This window comes from Piliocolobus tephrosceles, chromosome 9 (genome assembly GCF_002776525.5).
Source record: "Piliocolobus tephrosceles isolate RC106 chromosome 9, ASM277652v3, whole genome shotgun sequence".
Taxonomy (NCBI): Eukaryota; Metazoa; Chordata; class Mammalia; order Primates; family Cercopithecidae; genus Piliocolobus; species Piliocolobus tephrosceles.
This window is the reverse complement of record NC_045442.1, coordinates 80,560,817-80,574,745: the sequence shown is the minus strand read 5'-3', so window position 1 is coordinate 80,574,745 and position 13,929 is coordinate 80,560,817. Positions and strand designations below refer to the sequence as shown.

General features: G+C 35.7%; 1 protein-coding gene across 4 annotated transcripts in view; it reads right to left on the bottom strand.

The window, feature by feature from the left end:
• CCSER2 (coiled-coil serine rich protein 2) overlaps positions 1 to 13,929 on the bottom strand; it is a 199,710-nt gene that overhangs the window by 64,831 nt on the left and 120,950 nt on the right. For all 4 annotated transcript variants that reach the window (XM_023226064.1, XM_023226065.1, XM_023226063.1 and 1 more), the window contains one exon: positions 3,464 to 3,659. In XM_023226064.1, the coding sequence (XP_023081832.1) occupies positions 3,464 to 3,659 (196 nt within the window). The remainder of the gene's footprint in view (positions 1 to 3,463; positions 3,660 to 13,929) is intronic.

Sequence of the window (13,929 nt, the reverse complement as noted above, 5' to 3'; positions counted from 1 at the left end):
TAGATAAATGATCATGATGTACATACAGCCTTATAACCTACTTTTTTCAGTCAACAATCTCCCCTTTCCATTTTAGTAAATTTCCATCTCATATAATACACAGACCATATTCAAACTTTCCCAACTAATCCAAAATGTCCTTTATAGCTGATCTGTCCAAATCAATATACAATTCATAGTTTCACACCGTATCTACTTGTCCTTTACATTTCTTTTAATGTAGCACCATCACCTTCCCCCACCATCTTTTTAGGACAATGAGAAGCCAAAGAGATCTCACTACTTTTCCTACTGAATGTCCAACCTTCTGAATTTATCTTCTTCTCATTCTTTTATCATCCATTTTGCCAGATAGAGAAAAACACACATTTATGACCCCTTAAGGTTAAAAATGTGGGAATGAATTCAAAGTCTATGTAAGAAACGAACATTTTCCTAGTCTTCTACTTTATTCCCAACATAAAATCAGGTTTCTTCTTTGGATAAATTACAACCACCCCAGAAGGAAAAACCCTTCACTCAGTAGATACTGAGGGTCCACTGATATCCATAGAATGCATAAAGTAAAACCAGCCAGCTGACAAGCCTGGCCCATGTACAAAGTCCTGAATAAACAACAAAGAATCATTATAAATTTGAAGAAATATTCCAAAAGAAAGAGAAATCAAAATAAGCATAAAGAACAAAATGACCATTTAAAAAGAGAAAGAACACAGGGAACCAAAGAATTCTCAACAAAATGAAACAGAACAAACAGAAACTCTCTACTTACCATAGTTCCTGAAAAAACAGTTGAATGATATGAATAAGGAACAGCATACATGAAAGTTCTTGGAAATTGAAAATATGATTGCCAAGATAAACAGTTAAATAAAACAGAGAGCTGGAATATCAAGTCGAGAAAATATACCAGGAAACATAACCAAACCCAAAGAAAAAGAAAAATGTATAAGAAAAAATAAAAAGGTGAGGAGATTCAATTCAGAAATTCTAGTTTCTGATTACTAAAGATCCCAGAAAGATAACAGAGAAGATAAAGGAAAGAGAATACTCATAGAAATAACAAGAAAATTTCACACTACATTAATTGCCAAAGAGCCTAATAACTGCCAAAACATTAAGTGGAAAACAACCAACCAACTACAACAAAACTCAAATCTAAGGACATCACTGTGAAACTGCAGAATGCTAGAAATAAAAGATTAAAAATATCCCAGAGATAAAAACAAGCAAAACACAACGTACAATGGATCAGAATGTAGTAGACCATTCAATGGCTAAATAAGATCCTAGAAAAGCAATCCCCTCAAATTTCTAAGGGAAAACTCTCTTCTATTGCAACAAAACTATTTCACACCAATGAAACTTATTAATATCAATCATATGTGAGACCAGAATAAAGAGATTTTCAGTAATGAAGTAACCAAAACAGTATGCCATTCATTAATCCTCTCTTAGGAAGTAAATTAAAGATATATTCCAGCAAAGTGAGAGAATCAAGTAGGAAGAAAGAAGACATGGTTATAGAAAGAATGGACCCAGTCCCAGATTATGGAAAAAGTAAGTCCCTGCATGACAGCTCTAGAGAAGCTTTGGACAGTAACCTGTTCAGATGAGAACAGGTTGACTGAAGTGGGGAGGGGGCCAGACATACTGTTTTTTCATTAAGCCTCTGAATAGTGTATGAATTTTTTTTGAAAACTATATATACGTATCACATTGTTTTTTTAATTCAGTCACATCAGAAACAAATTTAAAGAGGCAATGACATGAAATTTTAAACTCAGTCATCTTTAAACTTCCATTAGCATTTGGGAAACTTTAAAGATGACCTAAAAAGATTTTACAATTTTCTTCTCATAATTTTGTTGTTATCACATAACAAAAAATAGGGTCAATTTTATCTGTGTGTAGTACCTAAGATTTCAGAGGCCATAATGACAGAAAAGAACCATTTACAACTTTACACAAAGAACCTCAAAAAACACTTTTTTATTTTTATGGTACCAATCATTGGTTACCAACTCACCTACTACTACCTGAATTATGCTACTTCTTTCATTATTAGAGGTCGCCTGGTCTTATTAGCTGATATTTAGTCATGCTTCATGATTCAGGACAAAACACCCAAACACAAAAGATGGTACGTGGTATAGCTAGTACAATGACTGGCTCACAGTGGATATTTGACATATTTTACCTATTTCCCACCATTCCCTACCACCTCTCCCCTTTGACATTAAAACTCCTAACCAAAAAATCATCTCCCCAGACCAGTCAGCAGAAAAACACTATATACCAATGCCTATTTTCTAGTTACAGTTAAACTAGGCTGTAAGCTCAATGTCTGGATAATTCAATCATATAACTTATTTCTGCCTCAAGAGAAGTTGAACAATCCCATATCCAAAAAGGATTCTCTACTCTTTGTTCTTTAGTACAGAAAAGTTTCTTTTCAAAACAGTAGTCAAATATCCACAAGAATGGAGAGGAGTAGTACAGAAAATCCCTGAGTAACAGAAAACAATTTACCTGACTTTAACAGAATATTTACATTAACCATCATTTCTAACACAGGAGCCAAATTTCACTTCAACTAGCCTTTCGTGTCCATATACCACATGTTTTGTTTTGATGGCCACCAGGAATTCTAAGACAGAAAGCAAACTGAGCAGCCGAGAGAAGTCAGGTTATTCTTTCTTAACTGTAGTTTTAAGCTAAAGTTGGCTATTGTACAAAGTACAAATACAGATTTAAAACCAAATGGAAAGTATCTATGACTTAAAATTAGTATTTTATTCCTTGATTTTCTGCTATGCATCTGACCTTGTCTGTAAGTGCTAAATGCTTAAACAAACTAAATGCTACTGAATCAGATGCCAGGATCCGACATCAAGTTATCCTGTGACTTTGGACAAGTGAACTTTGGACAAGTGACCAAGTGACAGTACTGCTATGAGTCTAGATTTCCTCAAAAAAAAAAAAAAAAGAGAAGATTAAACTTGAAGATCCCAAACAAAAACTGAATTATATGACTACCATCATGTAAAGCAAAAATTGTTGTTTCTTATTTGTCACTTAGTTCAAATCATAGTAGCAGCCACTGAATACTGAATAACTACTCTGTTTCAGGCATTGGATTAGCCAATTTACAACTACTATTTCTAATTCTCTCAACAATCTTACAATGCAGTTATTATGAAAATAAAGAAACAGAAGCAGAGATTGCCTTACCAAATATCACACAACTCGTGAATACCAGGGACTGTGTAATGAGACCCTCATGCAATATCCTACAGGTTTTTTTCCACAAAACTTTCTATTATATACTATTTACAAGCATTATTCTACATAAATCTAAAAAAAATTAGAAACCCAAGTAACTATTTTTTAAAAAAAAACTAAAGTCAATCCATTTTGCAATTCAAAATATCAGAGCTGGAAATGTTCATTATGTACTCACCTGATGCAGGAGACGTTTCAGTTTGAGTAACTGAGTTTTTACAGCAGTGCAATCCTGAACCATGTGCCGAAGGGTCATCTCATCCAGTATCACTGTATTTTCTGGTACATCAACAAACATCTTCTGAGCCTGGAAAAAGGGCATTCCCCCATAGCTTTCAAAATGACCCAAAGGAGATTCTCTATAGGGAGAGCCTCTGGAAGGGAAGAAGGTGGAGAGAAAAGATACACAATACAGTTTCAGAAAGAAATAAGGATAATGAAATTATTGCAGTGATTATTACAAATCACTTATCACCATCACCAAGCCTCTGACTTGCACCCACCCCAGTCACTGATGTGTTTCCACAAAAGGTGCAATCAGCTCTAGTTTATTAAAACAATTATCTTCTGTATCCCCCCCATCCTTTGTGTATTTTACATACTGGAAGAATAAACCTTCTTTAGGAACTGGGATAGAAACAGAATCCTCTGGAAATACTTTATCTGAAAAAATTAAACTTATTCTTCCTTTTCTGCAATGACTGTTGTCCATCAGTTTTTAACTTTGTTTAACTTCTTAAATTGCACACCGTTTTTAGCCCCATAACGATGCTACCAACATTAACTCTCAATTTGTATACATCCTTGGACTCCCATTTCTTAAAAAAGTCCCAACAGGCAGTTAAGACGAATTTCTTCTTTTTATATTACTAATAAAGCATGTTTTCCAATAAAAGTTATTTAAGCTTTTGTAAAAGTTTTATATATATAGCATATTTCCTAATCTTACAGTGCATTAAAAAAATCTACTCTCGGTAAAACCTCATCCCTACTAAAAATACAAAAAATTAGCCAAGCGTGGTGGCACACGCCTGTAATCCTAGTTACTTGGGAGGCTAATGCAGGAGAATGCCTTGAACCCAGGAGGCGCGGGTTGCAGTGAGCCGAGATCACACCACTACACTCCAGCCTGGGCGACAGAGCTAGACTCTGTCTCAAAAAAAAAAAAAATCTACTCTAAAATTTTTTACATTTCCCTTCAGTTATATACATGCCGAATAAGGAAAAAAAGTAATGTGTTTTATGGGAGTAAAGAGCAAAATATTTTAACCAAAGTATTTTAACCAGAAGTCATAGTTACAGCAATATAAAATTGCTACCTTAATTCCAGTTAGTTCTTAAATTGTGACAAGAACTTTTTTTTTTTTTTTTGAGAAGGAGTCTCACTCAGTCACCCAGGCTGGAGTGCAATGGTATAATCTTGGCTCATTGCAACCTCTGCCTCCAGAGTTCAAGCAATTCTCCTGCCTCAACCTCCCAAGTAGCTGGGATTATAGGCATCTGCCATCATGCCTGGCTAATTTTTGTATTTTTGTAGAGACGGGGTTTCACCATGTTGACCAGGCTGGTCTTGAACTCCTGATCTCAGGTGACCCACCTGCTTTGGCCGGCCAAAGTGCTGGGATTACAGGTGTGAGTCACCATGTCCAGCTGAGAACTTCTAATATATGTGAAATCACACTTGCTGTATCGCAAATATACACACACACACACACACACACACACACACACACAGTAAGTAGAGACAGGGGTTGCTCAGACTGGTCTTGAACTTCTAGCAAAATTTCAATACATAAGACATTGAAAAAAGATTTTCTCCAATATAATGGCTATTTTAAAATGAAGATTAAAGTTAAATTCATAATGCATTAAATGTGCAAAAATTCCAATGCATTAAATTTCAACCATATTGGAAACACAGAAACATGGTTTCTACCAAATTTTCTAGCTTTTAACAAATATTCCCAAATCTCTGAATTCTCAAATATTCAGTATGAGGTAGAGTTTTACAAGATTATTTTTCTCTGAAACTACTTCTCATTAAGTACTTCAGGCCCGACTTTCTTTTAACCCAAGAAAAAGATTTTTAGAAATTTTCAAACTGTTGATCTTATGATGCCACAGACAGCCTGGATCCTATTTATTCTTCAACTTCCTCCCTCACCACACCTGCCTCCCTCAGAGTGACTTCTTAATTCCTACCTAATTACCTGAGATTCCCAAAGCATGCTACAATCTCACCTCTAAACCCACAGCCTCTGAGCAGTCCTTATCAGTCTCTCCATTCTGCCCTCCACTGTGCACACTTGATCTAGATAATTCCTCTTCATCTCAAATTAGCTGACACTACTTCAGAGGACACTTCCTTAAATCCCCTAAGACAGGACTTGGCACTTCCATAGGTGGTTTTATAGAGACCTGTACTGTGTCCCATTATAGTATTTATTACAGCATACTTTGTTGGCAATTCAGGCCAAATTATAAACTCCATGATGGAATGAACTGTGTACTCTTTTCCTTTGCATCTGAGTTTTCGGTTTTTTAGGTTTTTTTTTTGTTTTTGTTTTTTTGCACTGAATGTGTAAGGACCACGTATTTTAACCACTAGAATTTTTTTTAAAGTTTGTATCTCCAAGATTCTAAAATTCTGTAGCTGTCACATGACAAAAGCACTGCTTTAGAATTATAATCTGAATAGTTAATAATAAAATTAAAAGGTACTTCTTATTTTGCCAAGTGAGAGATTAGAAAGGGAATATACTGAAGGAGACTGGTCTGCAGGCTACACCATGAGAATCAGGTATGGAATATGGACATATATTGACATAAATGTGATCCAAATGCATGGAATTAAAAAATTTAAAAGGTTTTAAGGAAGAGTAAAGTAGTCTTGTTCACTGACATCAAGAACTGACATACTGAAAAGCTACAATAGCCAGCTCTCACCTCAGATTTAGGTTTAAATCATATCTGACAGTAATTAGCTATTGAAAATATTTATTATCTTTGGGCCATAGTTTCTTTAACTCTCAATGTTCTCTACCGCTCATTGAACAAAGTTTATATGCCTTAGGTTCCATTTCAAACACCTCCACCATGAGATTCAAAATTAAACCTGTTATTTTTTCCTAGTACTGAAATGCTACTTTCTTCAGAAGCCCTTCCTGATCCCCTCAACTAGATAAAACTATCATTTTATGATCCTTAATTTGTTTCACAGCATCAACTAAAGAAACCTATACACTTTTCAACTCTAATTGGATTGTAAGTCCTTTGAAAACAGAGCCGTATCTTATTCATTTTAATATTATCTGCATAGATCATTTGAGTCCAAATTCAGCTGCTACTTACTAGCTACACAACACACAGGGCAAGTTACCAAATCCCTCTATTCTTCATTTCCTAAACTATAAAATGGGCATAATAACAATACTTGTCTCCTTAGGTTAGTATAAGACTTAAATGAGGTAATATATGTTAATATATGTGCTTGGACTAATACATTATAGTAATTATTAAATAAAAATGACTTACTATCATATTATTAATAGTTTTCAACCTCTTTATCTTGAGACATTTCTTCAAACAGAAGTACCAAAAGAATACTACAATGAACAACAATATACCCTTCACCTATATTTACCAACTGTTAAAATACTGACACATTTGCTTTGCATCTATGTATTTGTTGCTAAACCATCCGACAATAAGTTAAAAGTGACATAAAATCCCACTGGGAGAAACAAATGAAGTTTTCTGGGGAAAAAATGAATATAACAGAGAAATCTTAGCAACAGAAAGAGGCAAAGATGGAACAGAAAACAAATATGTAACAGGGATTATTTTCAGAAAATAAAAGGAGACTATGAAGATAGGAGGGAGTGGGAACACAGGACAGAAAGATAATGAAGATTTTAATCTCAGAATTTGAGATTTCAGATACTGAGAAGATGATGCAGTTTCCACATAAAAAAAAAAAGTCTTAGAATGGGAAGTAAAATCACTTTCTAAGACTAAAGACACAAATCCAGGGGCAAATGTGTAAGAAGGGTGATACAAAATAAGAGATGAAGGGGGAATTACTGGCCATAATTCCCCACATTAAGTTTATAAATTTGTACTTCTGTATAAATTTTAACATTCATGAATTTCTAACAGAAAACTCTGGTAGTGAAAGCAACACGAAGAGTGCAAAGCTGCTGTGGCATGAACACACTAGAATGCTAGTAGCCATGTGTTAATGAAGTGAGATCTTATGTGGCCGATCAGAGCCCAGACAGGCAGGTAAATATGAAGAAATGAACCATTAGAGATATGGGCGAAGGCAAAAATTAGTCCAGTGGTTTCAAAGGCATGAGAAATGAAAGTTCACTGTCTCCAATATTATTTAACCTTGTTCTTTAAGTGCTGCCAATAAAATCAATAAGATAAAAAAAAAAAAGATGTAAACTAGAGAAAAGAATCTTGAAGAGATAACCTTCTTTACCCACTTAAACTGAATTCACATACAGTTCCAGAACCTGATATTAAACCCACAAGCATAAAAATCATTGTTGCATAATTATTTACTGCAGTTTTAAAGGAATTTCTCCAAATTCGATGGCTACACCCATATACTTACAAATAACTTTATTCTTCCCACTCCCAACAGAACTTCTTGATTACTAAGATGTGTGATTTTGTGCTAATCTAAAAGTTCGTGATTCATAGGTGAGACTAGCAAGTGCAGATGTTTGTATCTGTGTGTGTGTACGTGTGTGTACGTGTGTGGGGCGGGGAGACTTTTCTTCTTCATTTCTTATGTAACCTGAGTCACAGTTTTGTTTTCATAAAATCATTAGTGTTTTGTGACCATTAATAAAAACTTTATACTAAAAGTTAAATGTACGGATTTTTATGTTTGTGGTAATATTATAACACAATTCCAATCAAAATTTCAGCAAGTTATTTTGAGGATATTGGCAAGGTGATTCTAAATTTTTTATTAGAACAGGCTAAAGACCCAAAACATCCAAAACAATATTTAAGAAGAAGAAAGTCGAAGGACTAACACTACTCAACTTCAAGACTTACTATACAAAGCTACAGTCATCAAAATGGCATGTGTGGTATTGGCAAAAGAACTGACATATCAACTGAATACAACAGACAGCTCAGAAATAGACCCACATATATATAGTCAATTGATCTTTGACAAAGGAGCAAAGACAATTCAACACAGAGTATAAAAGATAGTCTTTTCAACAAATGAGACTAGAACAACTGGACATCCACAAACAAAAAGAATGATGTTAAATCTTTCACAAAAATTAAGTCAAAATGGATCAAAGACCTAAATGCAAAATGCGAAACTATAAAATTCCTATAATATGAAAAGGGAGAAAATCTAGGTGACCTTGGATTTGGCAATGAGTCTTTTGGATATAATATGAAAAGTGCAACCCAAGAAAGAAAATACAGATGCTGGAAATGTTAAGACTTTTTGAAAATCTGTCCTGCAAAAACTACTATCAAGAGAATAAGTCACAGACTGGAAGAAATTATTTGCAAAACATGTATCTGATAAAGGATTGGTATCCAAAATACACAAAGAACTCTTAAAACTCAACAAGAGAATAAATAACCCAATTTTAAAATGGGCAAATAGCTAGAGGCCATTATTCTAAGCGAATTAATGCTGGACAAGAAAACCAAATACCGCAAGTTCCCACTTATAAATGGGAGCTAAACATTGTACTCATAGACCTAACAATGGTAACATAGACACTGGGGACTACTAGATGGGGGGTGGGGGGAGAGGAGCAAGGGCTAAAAAATTGTTGGGTACTATGCTCACTACCTGGGTGATGGGATCATCTGTATCCCAAACCTCAGTATCACACAATATATCCATGTATATGTGACACAAACCTATACATATAGCAACTGAATCTAAAGTAAAAGTTGAAATTGAAATTATAAAAAAATAAAAATGAGCAAAGATCTGAACAGACATATTACCAAAGAAGATACACAGATGGCAAATAAGCATGTCAGAAAATGTTCAGTATCATTTATCATTAGGGAACTGCAAATTAAAACAACACTGAAATACCACTACATACCTAATAGTTAATGTTCAAAGCATAGAACCAAATGCTGATGAGGATATGGAGCAGCAACAGAAGCTCTCATTCATTGGTGGTGGAAATGCAAAAGGGTAAAGCAACTTTGGAAGACAGTTTGGCAGTTTCTTACCAAATTAAACATATGCTTCCCATATGACCCAGCAATAGTGCTCCTTGATATTTACCAAAATAATGTGAAAAATGTATGCCCATGCAAAAATCTGTATATAAATGTTTATAGCAGTTGTATTAATAATTGTTAAAACTTGGAAGCAACCAAGATGTTTCTCAGTAAGTAAATGAATAAACAAACTGTAGTACAGCCATACAATGAAATATTATTCAGTAATGTTTTTTGAGACAGAGTCTCTCTCTGTTGTCCAGGCTGGAGAGTGGGGTGATCTCAGCTCACTGCAGCCTCAACCTCCTGGGTTCAAGTGATCCCCCTACCTCAGCCTCCCGAGTACATGGGACTATAGAGACGTGCCACCACACCCAGCTAATTTTTTTTATTTTTTTGCCAAGACGAGGACTCAATATGTGCCCAGGCCTTTTCTGAACTCCTGAGTGCAGGCTATCTTCCAGCCTTGGCCTCTCAAAGTGCTGTGACTGCAGGCATGAGCCACTGCACCTGGCCAGTTTTTTTGTTTTTGTTTTTTTTTTTAATGAGATATCAAGTCACAAAAATATGTAGAGGAACCTTACATGTATTTTGGTAAGTGAAAGAAGTCAATTTGAAAAGACTATCTACTATCTGATTACAGCTCTCTGACATTCTGGAAAAGGCAAAACTGTAGAAACAGCAAAAAGATCAGTATTTACCAGAAGTTCAGCAAAAGAAGAGAGGGATGAGTAAGTGCAGCACACAGAATCTGAAGGGTAGTGAAACTATTCTGTATGATACTGAAATGGTATGGCATTATACATTTGTCAAGGCCCATAGGATATACAAAACAGAGTGAACCCTAATATAAACTATGAATTTTAGTAAATAATATCAATATTGACTGATCAATTATAATACAATCATGCAAGATGTTAATCATAGGAGAAACTGTATCTAACGGAAGGTAAGAAAGCATATGAGAACTCTATTTTTGCTCAATTTTTCTGTAAACCCAAAGCTGCTCTAAAAATATAAAATCTATTAGTTTAAAAAAAAGAACGAAAGAAAAATAAAGCATGACAAACGAAGAGAAACACTGCCAGAATGACAGAGATTTCCAAAACTCCATTCCTCCATTAAAGCACTAAGAACACTGGCAAATTTATCAAAATCAACTTTTTCAGAACTCTAGAAATCAGCCAAATGCTTACGACAACTAAGGAGCATTTAATCAATACAAACTGCTGAATCTCAGAGAAACAGCAAGCTCTGTGGCATTTTAATTTATCCAATAGCCATGCCCATCTCCTTACCTTTGTGGTAGCTTGAGAACCAAAAGCATTCCAACAAGCATGGCAGCTGTGAAATCCAGCAATTACTAGAGATTGGGGGACAAAATGGGTTTAGAACTCTCCAAAAAGCACCACTCCCAAAGAACTGCTATGATCTGATCTCTCTGGCAGCTCCATAGAAAAAGCCCACTCTCAGGAGTTGGTTTGAGCTGATTCAAAGCCTGTTCATTAATTCCCTTATCCCTAGTGCACTGCTTAAAATCTCAGCTTCCTGAAATGGCAATATCAATTGGGACAAACAAGAAGCTGACCAAAAAGCATAAAAGGAAAACCTGAGGAAGGAAATGTCCACAAGAGGCTTTGAAATGCTCCAATATAGTCTTGGGAATAGAGAAGAACATACACATGTATAGGCTGTAGATGTACATGCCAAGGAAATACCAGAGAATTCCCTAATCTTCCACCTTAGGCTGACTTTGAAACTGAACAAGCAGGAAGTGAAGGCCAAGGCAGAGCTGCAAACTACTTCCGGGGACTGCAGGTGTGCCTAAGCTGCAAACTACTTACAGGAGCTGCAGGTGTGCCTAAGCAAACACACAGAGCGCCCTGACTTATTAGTTCAAGGCATTCAATGAAATCTCCATCCAACCATTAGCTGACCACTAATCAAACCAAGCAAAGACTTCAAATATTTTGTTTAAATACAGACTTTTTACAGAATCTGTCTAGAAAAGTCAGTAAACAACCACAAAAAAACACAACAACAAATTCTGGCCAGGGAGAAATCTGATTTAAGTAGTTTTCACATTATTTGTATTGATTTTTTCAAATTTTTTGTGACAAGCAAGGAATGATGCTCATACATTCCCTTAGTTAAGTGGCCACAGTGAAGTGAGGAGGGGCAGAAAGAATGTAACTAATGACCAAACATGTCCCAAATTTGATGAAAAACTTTAATCTGCATATCTAGGAGGCTCAACAAACTACAGCTATGATAAACTAAAAGAGGGGTACATTACAATTTAACTGTTGAAAGCCAAAGAAAAAGTGAAAATCCTTAATGCAGAAAAAAAAGCCGGTGGCGGGACTCATCACGTGGAAGACCAATAACATTAACAGCTGATTTCTCATCAGAAAGCATGGGTGTTGAAATATTACAAGGAACATTGCCAACCAAGAAGTCTACATTTGGCAAAACTATCCTTCAAAATAAAAGAGAAATTAAGATATTCCCAGATAAATAAAAACAGAGAATTTATTGCTAACACACCTTCCCTACAAGATAAAATGAAGTTGGAGACTTGAACACCTCACTTTCAATAATGGACAGAACAATTAGAGATATATGAGAAAGTAGAAGATTTAAGCAACATTATAAACCAACAAGACCAAAAAGACATCTACAGAATATCTATAAACATTAAATTAGCAATAAAAAAAAACTGCCACAAAGAAAAGCCCATGCCCAAATAACTTCACTGGTCAATACTACAAAACATTCAAAGAAGAATTCACAAAAATCCTTCACAAACTCTTCCCAAAAGTAGAAGTGAAAGGAATACTTCCCAATTCAATCTGTGTGGTCCTGATATCAAAACAAGACAAGGATATCTCAAGAAGAAAAACAAAACTACAGACCAATATTTTTTAAGAATACATACACACACACACAAAAAAATCTTCAACAAAATACTAGCAAACTGAGTCACATAACATACCAACATACCAGCACAACACACAACATACACACACACATACCAAAGAATTATATACCATGACCAAGTGGACTTTTGCCAAGAAATGCAAGGTTGGTTCAATATCTGAAAAAGTCAGTGTATTACTCCACATTAGTAGAATGAAAGTGGAAAAACAAGATTATCTCCATAGACACAGAAAAAGTAACTGACAAAATCCAACACTCTTTCATAATAAAAACACTCAACTATCCATGAATGGAAGGGAACTTCAAACTGATAGAAAGTCTCTTTTAAAATCCACAGCTGACATCACATTAACAGTAAAATATTTAAAATATTTATTTTCCCTCTAATATCAGAAACAAGACACACCTATTGGCTTTCACCACTTCTACTCAACAGAGGTTGTAGCCATAGCAATTATGCAAAAGATAAAAAGAAATTTATCCAAAATGGAAAGGAAAAGGTAAAAACTATTTGCAGATAACGTATCTTATATACAGCAAATCCCACAGCTGGGGTCCCCAAACCCCTAGTCAGGGACCAGTACCAGTCAGCGGTCTGTTAAGAACTAGGCCGCACAGCAGGAGGTGAGCAGAGGGCAGGCATGCAAGCATTACTGCTTATCTGACAGGAGCTCCACCTCTCTTGTCAGATCAGCTGCAACATTAGATTCTCATGGGAGCATGAACCCTCTTGTGAGCTGCGCATGCAAGGGATCTAGGTTGAACACCCTTTATGAGAATCTAACTAATGCCTGCTGATTTGAGGTGGAAGAGTTTCATTCCAACCCCAAAACTATCCCCTAAGCTCCCACCTGCGGCCTGTGGAAAATCTGTCTTCCAGGAGACTGGTCCTTGGTGCCAAAAAGGTTGGAGACCACTGTCTACAGGACTAAGCAAACAGAGGGTTAAATGACTTGTACATGAACACTGCAGCCACTCAGGACTGCAGTAAAGCTTATAACAAAGAAGAAAAGTGGGCCAAGGGCCAAGCCTTTTTGTAAGCTCCAGGTAGGAACCAGTGAAGAGGAGTTTCACTGAAGAGGGTGACTGGAAAATAAGAATCTTTGGTGTAAAAATGCTCATATGGAACCAAAAAAGAGCCCGCATTGCCAAGACAATCCTAAGCAAAAAGAACAAAGCTGGAGGCATCACGCTACCTGACTTCAAACTATACTACAAGGCTACAGTAACCAAAACAGCATGGTAATGGTACCAAAACAGAGATATAGACCAATGGAACAGAACAGAGTCCTCAGAAATAATACCACACATCTACAGCCATTGGATCTTTGACAAACCTGACAAAAACAAGAAATGAGGAAAGGATTCCCTATTTAATAAATGGTGCTGGGAAAATTGGCTAGCCATAAGTAGAAAGCTGAAACTGGATCCTTTCCTTACTCTTTATATGAAAATTAATTCAAGATGGATTAGAGA